Raw genomic sequence first — 11040 nt, forward strand, 5'->3', positions numbered from 1 at the left:
GAGTCCGTTTTGAATAGTATCAGAGAGGATGACGGGCGTTGGAGGGGGCGGGCACATCCTTCCACTGTACTTAAATCTAAGACAGTACAGCTGGACAGCAGTTTGTTTGGCCTCTTCCAAGAAGACGTCATACAGAAATACTTCTACTTAACCAATATCTTACTTCCGCAGGGAATCTAGCAGTTTATTCAAAACACTTAAATCTAAACCAGGAGTGTTTCTGTTGTGTGGAGTTTGTGTAGGACACAGGTGAGTAAATCTAGCTATTTATCATTCTTGCTCTACCAAATACTCGCTATGTTGAAATTACCCTATTCATCTGGTAACTACATTGTATAGACATGTGGAAATGTTGTATTTGGTTTGCGTAAACCTTGCGTAAAAGTWATGCGTAATTTGTTCTCTATTGATTTCCACGACGGCTTTAAATATAATCCTTATATATTTTAACATTCTACATCTAAGGATGAAGACATCAACAGTATTTGCCTCGGCCATGGTGTTGGGACTATTCTTCTGTCCGCTGAGGAGCGCAGCGGGAGGTAGCTTCCAGGGCGCCTCTCCGCACCCATACAAATACAACTCCAGCCCCAACGAGTCGGAGCGCTCACCGCAGCAGCCACCACAGAACGGATTTGTCTCCCGCCAAATGGGGCCAGTAACGGCCGCTGACGAGGTTCTAGAATCCAGCCAAGAAGCCCTACACGTCACGGAGCGCCGGTACCTCAAACTGGACTGGTGCAAAACGCAGCCGCTGAAACAGGCGATCCACGAGGAAGGATGCCTCAGCCGCACTATAATCAATCGTTTCTGTTACGGGCAGTGTAACTCCTTCTACATCCCCCGACACATCTACCAAGATGACGGGGCTTTCCAATCGTGTTCCACSTGTAAACCGAAAACATTCACTACCGTCACCTACACCCTCATCTGTCCAGGCCAGTCACCCAGCACCCAGAYGAAACGCGTCCAGCGCMTAAAGACGTGCCACTGCGCATCCATAGACCTGGATTAGTTAAAGCCAGATGGAATGGACACATTTCGTATAGTCTGTGTTGGTTTGCTTTCCACTGGAATAACTAAAAGGAATAGAGCGAGCGACCAAATGCGTTAAATCAAACGCGCTTCCATTGCAAAAACCGAATATGCACGAGGGAGAAAATGTCCAATCTTAATCCTAAAAGAGATCAAAACACAACGAAAACAAGGGATGGAACTCTTCACAACCATGCCAAAACCCCTAAACGGGCAGCTATGCCAACTCCAACAGACCCCCAGTGTAATGTATGGGACTATAACGACTGGTTTGGCATTATTGTAAATGGCTTATAGCTTCGTGCTTAATACTTTAATATTTCTGGCTTGCGCATAATACAAATAACAGTATCACTGTGGAGACCAGAATGTTTGCGCATGTATGGCATTTAAATAAGGAGAAAAAGCCACACAGTGTGTTCAATTTGACATGGACTTGTTAACTGTTATGAGCCAAAGTGGAGAGAATAAGTATTGTTTCCTTTTTCCTTTWAAAAAATAATCTTTATTGAAGCTTTTCACATTTTACAATTATAAATAGTTCACATAAATACAATTAAACTTTCACATCGATACATTTGAGTTCATAATCACATGACAGGATTTACAGACTTAATAGTGTTCAACTGATTTCTTCTTTTTTTAGTTCTGTGTTGATTTGTTAAAAAAAATAAAATAGTTGTTTTGATGTCAAAATGCATAATTTCTTCCAAATGTCWCTAAGTATCATTCTCAGTGGACACACTCACTTCAGGAACTCTTGAGGAGTTTGTTGTCAATGAATGTTGTCAATTCATTTTAAACCTGCACTGTTAGACGTCACTTAACGTTCATGCTATTGTATTATATATGTACAGTATATAAAGTGGTTGGTGAATAAACTTGTATTTGTACACCTTGTTGAACAGTTTTGGGTTGCTGGGAAGTTGTAATAACAGAGACCGATGGCAAGATACATAGCTGATTGTTATCTATATTGATGTAATGATTGACAGTGGAAATATAAGGTGAAAAACATGATACATTTCTGATATTGAATATCAGAAAACAAACATAAACAAATCTACACGAGAAGTTTCCCATACAATCTAGACACACTGTCTTGTTTCATTTGACCAGATATTAATCAGTTATTTGACTGAAAAACATGTATTATTTTTAAACATGAATGTCCTTAGGATGAGGTGGAGAAWCCACCAACTTTTATATGAATATACATTACTCCCATAAAAAATTAACAAGAAAATAGACATCATCCCCCCTGTTGCCAGTATCCTGTTGGTCAGTGAATCCATCTGCAACTTTGTGACCTGTGAACCATAGTATGAGGGGTTTCCTCTAGTCTCCAACAGGGGAAGGTTCAAAGGGCAGTGTTCCAGGCTTGGTCTGTAAGAAGGTGGGCAGGAACAGAGACTGGTATGATCCTGATCACCCTGTGTGGGTGGCTAAAGGGGTGGTAGAGGGTGGGAGAAGTCCCCACTTACCTCACGAATCAACTCATCAATTTTCTCATGAATATCTTCTCTGTCCTGTTCTGTCTCTCAGCTTGTGGCCACCATGTTAGCTTCCTTCTGGCGCAGCCTGTCTTTCTGTCAGGGCAGAGAAAAGGGGTTTGTTTTTTCCAGTTAGGGACAGTATGCAAACAGTGTCCACATACCACACTATACTGGCTTTTGAAGCCAAGTAAGGAAGTAAATAAGCCTTGTCCGAGCCAGAACGGCCCATAGGGCATGAGCCTGTCAGAGTTTTTTGAGGCCCAGTGGAATAATTATTATGATTGGAACAGTAGTTCAATAATTCAATCAAAACCAGGTTCTGGGATAGGTCAAAAAATATATTATTTCCTGTTAACACCGTTTTGTTGAGCCTGAATCCAAACCTAGAAGATGGATGAGGGTTAGCCTGTTTGATCCTATCTATCATATTGTGTAGAGCAGTGGTACTGTTGCTTTGACCCATAGGATCACACTAATAACTGTACTGTATATCTCTCTCTATATATATTTTTTCCTTACCCATCTATTCCCCTAAGCACATGTTTTTATCCAAAGTGACTTACAGTGAATTAACACATTTTTAGTAGGTGTAAGTGATCCCTGCGGGAATTGAACTTTTCTAGTCTAGGACATACAGGTGAACAGTAATTCATTGAGGTTGTAGGCGTAACTGACAAAGGTTCAAACCCAGGGTGTTCTGCATGCCACAAGACTGAGTTAGCCCTCTAAGAAAAAGCCTAGGCATTAGGCTGTCTCTTATACACATCTAGATGTGTATAAGAGACAGCCTCTCTACTGTGCCTTCAGAAAGAGTTCAGACCCATCAACTTTTTCAAACATTTTGTTACGTTACAGGCTTATTTTCCCCCTCAATCTAGACACAATACCAATTAATAACAAAGCAAAAACAGGTTTTTAGAAATGTTTACTAATTTATTAAAATTAAAAACTGAAATATCACATTTACACTATAAACTTGGCACACCTGTTGGAAGGTAAACCTTCAATCCAGTCTGAGGTGCTTAGCACTCTGGAGCAGGTTTTCATCAAGGATCTCTCTGTACTTTGCTCTTCTTTGCCTCGATCCTGACTAGTCTCCCAGTCCCTGCTGCTGAAAAACATCCCCACAGCATGATGCTGCCACCACCATGCTTTGCCGTACTGATGGTGCCAGGTTTCCTCCAGACGTGACGCTTGGCATTCAGGCCAAATTTTCTCATGATCTGAGAGTCTTTAGGAGCCTTTTGGCAACTCCAAGCAGGCTGTCATGTGCCTTTCACTGAGGAGTGGCCTCTGTCTGGCCACTCTACCATAAAGGCCTGATTGGTGGAGTGCTGCAGAGATGCTTGTCCTTCTGGAAGGTTCTCCCATCTCCACAGAGGAACTCTAAAACTCTGTCAGTGACCATCGGGTTCTTGGTCACGTCCCTGACCAAGGCACTTCTCCCCCGATTACTCAGTTTGGCTGGGCGGCCAGCTCTAGGAAGAGTCTTGGTTGTTCATAAATTCTTCCATTTAAGAATGATGGAGGCCACTGTGTTCTTGGGGACCTTCAATGCTGCAGACATTTTAGGGTAACCTTCCCCAGATCTGTGCCTCAACGCAATCCTGTCTCGGAGCTCTACGGACAATTCCTTTGACCTCATGGCTTGTTTTCTGCTCTGACATGCACTGTCAACTGTGGGACCTTATATAGACAGATCATGTCCAATCAATTGAATTTACCACAGGTGGACTCTAATCAAGTTGAAGAAACATCTCAAGGATGATCAATGGAAACAGGATGCACCTGAGCTCAATTTCGAGTCTCATAGCAACGGGTCTGAAACGTATTTCAGTTTTTTATTTTTAATAAATTTGCAAAAATGTCTAAAAACCTGTTTTCGCTTTGCTATTGTGGGGTATTGTGTGTAGATTGCTTTGTATATAAAAGATATATATATATTTTAGAATAAGGCTGTAACGTAAAACAAAATTTGGTAAAAGACCAAGTACATATTATGGCAAGAACAGCTCAAATAAGCAAAGAGAAGTCCATCATTACTTTAACACATGAAGGTCAGTCAATCCGGAAAATTTCAAGAACTTTGAAAGTTTCCTCAAGTGCAGTCGCAAAAACCATCAAGCACTATGATGAAACTGGCTCTCATGTGGACCGCCACAGGAAAGGAAGACCCAGAGTTACCTCTGTTGCAGAGGATAAGTTCATTGGAGTTACCAGCCTCAGAAATTCCAGCCCAAATAAATGCTCCACAGAGTTCAAGTAACAGACAGATCTCAACATCAACTGTTCAGAGGAGACTGTGTGAATCAGGCCTTCCTGGTCGAATTGCTGCAAATAAATAACTACTAAAGGACACCAGTAAGTGGAGAGATTTGCTTGGGCCAAGAAACACGAGCAATGGACATTAGACCGGTGGAAATCTGTACTTTGGTCGGATGAGTTCAAATTTGAGATTTTTGGTTCCAACTGCTGTGTCTTTGTGAGACGCAGAGTAGGTGAACGGATGATCTCCGCATGTGTGTTTCTCACCGTGAAGCATGGAGGAGGATGTGTGATTGTGTGGGGGTGCTTTGCTGGTGACACTGTTATTTGTTTAGAATTCAAGGCACACTTCCAGGTTTTGCTGGTTGAGAGKATGCCAAGAGTGTGGAAAGCTGTCCTCAATACAGATTTGAAGAATTGATAATAGAAAATATACTTTCATTTGTTTAACACTTTTTTGGTTACTACATGATTCCATATGTGMTATTTCATACTTTTGATMTCTTCACTGTTATTCTACGATGTAGAAAATAGTAAAAATAAAGAAAAACCCTTGAATGAGTAGGTGTGTCCAAACGGTTCACTGCTACTGTATATATCTATATATATCTCAGTGTTAAAATGCCTCTATGTTCTCACCAGACTGTTAGGGTTGATCAGGTGTGATTGATAGTGGATAGGGGTCTTTGGATTTATACTGTATGTCTATATTAAGTTTAAGTTTGCTCACCAGACTGTTAGGGTTGATCTCAGTCTTTCCACCTTCTTGTCTGCTGTGACTCTTCTTCACTGACAGCTGGGCCTCTTTCAGTCTGGGAGAAGGAATGGGAAAAGAGGTTCACATCAGTCTCATAGTGAGAAAGCTGATCTAGGATCCTCTAGGATCATAGTGAATAACATTACATGGACAGGGGGGGGGGGGGGGGACCTGATCCCAGACCTGCACTCCTACTCTGAGACACTTGATGCATACGGCCCCAAAAGACAAGCTCACATCAGTCTCAGACCCAGTCATACAGGAGATTATGCTGTGTTAAGACATACAGACTACGTACTAGATAATACAGGGTCACATTGTTCAAAAAGACAGACAGTCTAGATAGATATAAGAACAGCGTTTCTCACTTTCAGTCAGTCGGTGGACTGGCAGGGTACATGTAGCTGATCCCAGATGTGGGATGTCACATATCTTAGAGAGTTATCGTCCTGATTTAGTCACTTCTCAGGGAGATGAGTTTTATAAGCAAAATAATATATATCCAAGTCAAAATAATATATATCCAAGTCAAATAATGTATATGGTATGCCACTAAGCCATGTTTTTATCCAAAGTGACTTAACACATTAACACATTTTTAGTAGGTTGTACGTGATCCCTGTGGGAATTGAACTTTTCTAGACGAGGACATACAGGTGAACAGTAATTCATTGAGGTTGTTGGCGTAACTGACAAAGGTCAAACCCAGGGTGTTCTGCATGCCACAAGACTGAGTTAGCCCTCTAAGAAAAAGCCTAGGCATTAGGTCTCTCTCTCTCACTCCTCCCCCTCTCTTTCCCTCTCTCTCACCCACCCCTTCTCTCTCTCCCCTCTCCTCCCCTCTCTCCTCTCTCTCACCCTCCCTCTCTCCCTCTTTCTCACCCCCTCTCTCACCCCTCTCTCCCTCCCTCTCTCCCTCTTTCTCACCCCTCCTCTCTCCTCTCTCCCTCTCTCACCCCACCCTCTCTCTCTCCCCTCTCCCTCTCTCTCACCCCCCCCTCTCTCAACCTCTCTAGCCCTCTCTCTTCCACCCCTCTCTCCTCTCTCCCCCTCTCTCACACCTTCTTCTCCACTCCCCCCCCCTCTCCTTGTCTCACCCCCCCCCCCTCTCTCTTCTCTCTCCTTCTCTCTATGCATGGTCTCTCTCCTCTCTCTGTCTCTCTCTCTCTCTCTCTCTCTCTCTATGCTCTCTCTCTGTCTCTCTCTCTATGTCTCTCTCTCTATGTCTCTCTCTCTCTATGTATCTCTCTCTCTGTCTCTCTCTCTATGTCTCTCTCTCTCTCTATGTCCTCTCTCTATATGTCTCTCTCTCTCTATGCCTCTCTCTCTCTATGCCTCTCTCTCTCTCTCTCTGCCCACACACCTCTCTTTGGATATATTCTTGTTCTCTCTCTTCCACCTGGTCTTGAAGTCGGTACAGAACTCAAACCACAGCATAAAGAAGTGACCTGTCGCCACTTCGGTCTCTCCTGTCTTGGGCTTCAGCCCTAAGAACGTCACCAGCTCGTGGAAGCTGAGGACGGAGAATAAGGGAAGATAGTGTTAGAACTTCAGGTCCAGTGAATCTCTTGTATAAAATCATTAATTACTGTAGAGAGCGAGTATCACCTTGTGGAATTCTTCAATGAAACCAACAATGTTATACCATACTACAAAGAAGGGAAGTAGAAGAGAGAGATGTGTGTTTTCAAACCTTTTTTGTGCAAACATCAACTGGGCATGCACTTCATCTTGTCATTATTTCCGCTGCAAATGAAATACACACAATTGTATAACATTTAATGAACGATCTTTTCCTCAAAGTGTATTGTACAGTACATATACCAGCGTGCAAAGACAAGCACCTGACAACCTCTTCCTCAAAGTGTACTAGTACAGTACATATACCAGCGTGCAAAGACAAGCACTGACAACCTCTTGTGGCTGTGCAATGCTCTTTGTCAAATGGAGTCATACAACCATTTTATTTAAAAAAACACACAAATGTTATCCCACAAAGGGGCCGCTTCTTGGTGCCATTTCCAATATGGTTATGTCTTGATCACACACACACACACCACTCTCTGTCTGTACAGTTTCTCCCCACCAAACGTTCCTCCTGTCTGTCTCTCTCCAGAGTCCCAGTACTCAATCGCAAATCTGCCTGATCCCTATCTGTGTGTCTAGCCTCTGAACCCCAACCGTAAGCTGTCTATCTCCCCCTCAGCCGCTTATCTAGCCCCTAAAAAAGCCGGAAGAGATATTCGCCATGGCAACAGGAGAGATAGAGACAATTGAATTAATTACGTCAAGGGAGCAAATGTGAGGAGAGAGGGAGGGAGAATTAGAGAAGGAGGGAGAGAGAAGGAGAGAGCAGAGAGAGAGAAAGAGAAGGAGAGAAGCGAGAGAGAAGAGAGAGAGAGAGGAGAGAGAGAAGAGAGAGAGAGAGAGAGGAGAGAGAGAGAGAGAGAGAAGAATGGGTAAGGAAGTATATATACTCATAGTGAACACTGGGAGGCATGTTGAGATCAAAGGTTGGAACCGGTTCAGGGAACAGAAACAAAAACCTTAAAAAGAGCAAAATGATTTTAAGGAAAAAGAACCCAACTGAAACTAAAGAGATTTATACTGTTCGGAACAGAAGCGTTATTTTAAAAGCATGGGAACCAGTTAATAACGTTATTTTTAAAAACATGGGAACCAGTTAATAACGTTATTTTATGTCCCGGGCATTTTTTTCAAGTCCACAAAAAAGTGCTACTACAATACAGCACTCACTCTGGACTCAACTTATTCCAGCATCTGCCTGCCTGCTGGAGGTCTTTGCCAGCGGGTGTGTAGGCTACCTGCCCCTCCTCTCTAAGCATAGGTTACTGTAGCCCTCCCCTCTAAAGCATAGCGTTACTGTAGCCCCTCCCCTCTAAGCATAGGTTACTGTAGCCCCTCCCCTCGGAAGCATAGGTTACTGTAGCCCCTCCCTCTAAAGCATAGGTGTTACTGTAGCCCCTCCCCTCTAAAGCATAGGTTACTGGTAGCCGCCCTCCCCCCTAAAGCATAGGTTACTGTAGCCCTCCCCCTCTGAAGCAATAGGCTTAACTGTACTTCCTCCCCTCTGAAGCATAGGCTCACTTGTAGCCCCTCCCCCTCTGAAGCATAGGCTACTGTAGCCCTCCCCTCTGAAGCATAAGGTCTGAGCTCCTCCCCTCTGAAGCATAGGTCCCTATGTAAGCCCCTCCCCTCTGAAGCATAGGCTACTGTAGCCCTCCCCCTCTGGAAGCATAGGCTACTGTTACCCTCCCTCGAGCATAGGTACTGTATCTCCCCTCGAACTAGGCATGACCCTAAGCTGCTACTGTAGGCACCTCTCTGACAATGGCTGATTCTGACATGATGAGTTTACATAGGTTATGTATTCTACAATGATAGTTACATAGTTACTGTATTCTACTGAATGAACGTTACATAGGTTTACTGTATTTCTACTGGATGACGTTACAGTAGGTTTACTGTATTCTACTATGACTAATAGGTACAATCTTTGCTCCAAGAGGCTTACCTGTGTATTCTACTCGATGACGTTACCATGGTGACTGTATATCTACTGATGAGTTACATAGGGTTATTCAATCTACTGATCGACGTTACATAGGTTACTGTAGCCTATCTGATGACGTTCCTAGGTTACTGTATCTACTGATGACACGTTACATAGGTTAACTGTATTCTACTGATGACGTTACATCTAGGTTACTGTAGCCTACTGATGACTTACTATAGGTTAATGTAGCTACTGATGACGTTACATTGGTTACTGTATTCTACTGATGAGTTACACTAGGTTACTGTCATCTATTGATGAGTTTACATAGTTACTGGTAATCTACTGATGACGTTACATAGGTTACTGTATTCTACTGATGACGTTACATAGGTTACTGTATTCTACTGATGACGTTACATAGGTTACTGTATTCTACTGATGAACGTTAATTGGTTCTGTATTCTACTGATGACGTTACATAGGTTACTGTGCCTACTGATGAGTTAATAGGTGTACTGTATTCCTATTGAGACGGTTTACATAGGTTACTGTAATCTACTGATGACGTTACATAGGTTACTGTATCACTGATGACCGTTACATAGGTTACTGTAAGTTCTACTGTGACGTTACATAGGTTACTGTAATCCTACTGGATGACGTTACATAAGGTACTGTAAGCCTACTGATGGACTGTTAACATAGGTTACTGTAATCTAATTGATGACGTTACATAGGTTACTGTAATCTACTGATGACGTTACATAGGTTACTGTAATCTACTGATGACGTTACATAGGTTACTGTAGGCCTACTGATGACGTTAATAGGTTCACTGTAATCTATGATGAACGTTACATAGGTTACTGTATTCTACTGATGACGTTACATAGGTTCTGTATTCTACTGATGACGTTTACTAGGTTTATTGTAATCTTACCTGATGAGTACATAAGGTTACTGTAGCCTCCTGATGACGTTACATAGGTTACTGTATTCTATTGATGACGTTTTACATAGGTTAACTGTCATTCTACTGATGACGTTACATAGGTTATGAGCCTACTGATGACGTTACATAGGTTACTGTAGCCTACTGATGACGTTACATAGGTTACTGTAGCCTACTGATGACGTTACACTAAGGTTACTGTAGCCTACTGATGACGTTACATAGGTTACTGAGCCTACTGATGACGTTACATAGGTTACTGTATTCTACTGATGACGTTACATAAGGTTATACTGTAGCCTACTGATGAGTTACATAGGTTACTGTATTCCTACTGATGACGTTACAATAGGTTACTGGTAGCCTCACTGATGACGTTACATAGGTTACTGTCATCTACTGGATGACGTTACATAGGTTACTGTAGTCTACTGATGCACGTTACATAGGTTACTGTATTCTACTGATAGAACGTTACATAGGTTACTGTACCCTACTGATGACGTTTACATTTGGTTACTGTAACTACTGATGATGTTACATAGGTTACTGTAGCCTACTGATGACGTTACATAGGTTACTGTATCTAACTGATGCTGTTACATAGGTTTACTGTAGCCTACTGGATGACGTTACATAAGGTTACTGTCAGCCTACTGATGGAACGTTCATAGGTTACTGGTAGCCTACTGATGACGTTAACATTTGGTTACTGTAATTCTACTGATACGACGTTACATAGGTTACTGTACATTCACTGAGATGATGTCTAATAAGGTTTACTGTAAGCCTAAACTGATGACGTTAACATAGGTATACTGTAGCTAACTGATGACGTTACATAGGTTACTGTAGCCGTGTACTGATGACGTTACATTTGGTTACTGGTATCTTACTGATGACGTTACATTGGTTACTGTACCTACTGATGACGTTTACATAGTTACTGTAGCGCTACTGATTGACGTTCACATAGGTTACTGTATTCTTACTGATGACGTACATAGGTTCAACT

The 11040-nt window shown here is 42.3% G+C and overlaps 2 protein-coding genes across 3 annotated transcripts; one reads left to right on the plus strand and one right to left on the minus strand.

Annotated features, from left to right (window-relative positions):
- Positions 1 to 101: 101 nt before the first annotated feature.
- On the plus strand, positions 102 to 1930 carry LOC112070450 (gremlin-1). Of its 2 annotated transcripts, none has more exons than XM_070438976.1 (2): positions 102 to 253; positions 473 to 1930. In XM_070438976.1, the coding sequence occupies exon 2, from the start codon at positions 497 to 499 to the stop codon at positions 1013 to 1015; it is 519 nt and encodes a 172-aa protein (XP_070295077.1). In that variant the 5' UTR covers positions 102 to 253; positions 473 to 496; the 3' UTR covers positions 1016 to 1930. The 2 variants fall into 2 exon arrangements, with proteins under 2 accessions (XP_070295077.1, XP_023993643.1); XM_024137875.2 differs by having other exon boundaries at positions 102 to 249; positions 466 to 1930.
- On the minus strand, positions 1703 to 7295 carry LOC112070451 (formin). Its single transcript, XM_070438977.1, has 4 exons — positions 7247 to 7295; positions 6917 to 7066; positions 5527 to 5608; positions 1703 to 2624 (listed from the first exon to the last, which is right to left on the minus strand). The coding sequence occupies exons 1-4, from the start codon at positions 7261 to 7263 to the stop codon at positions 2577 to 2579; spliced, it is 297 nt and encodes a 98-aa protein (XP_070295078.1). The 5' UTR covers positions 7264 to 7295; the 3' UTR covers positions 1703 to 2576.
- Between the last annotated feature and the right edge of the window lie 3745 nt (positions 7296 to 11040).

The sequence above is a fragment of the Salvelinus sp. IW2-2015 genome, unplaced genomic scaffold (assembly GCF_002910315.2).
Source record: "Salvelinus sp. IW2-2015 unplaced genomic scaffold, ASM291031v2 Un_scaffold1332, whole genome shotgun sequence".
Classification (NCBI taxonomy): domain Eukaryota; kingdom Metazoa; phylum Chordata; class Actinopteri; order Salmoniformes; family Salmonidae; genus Salvelinus; species Salvelinus sp. IW2-2015.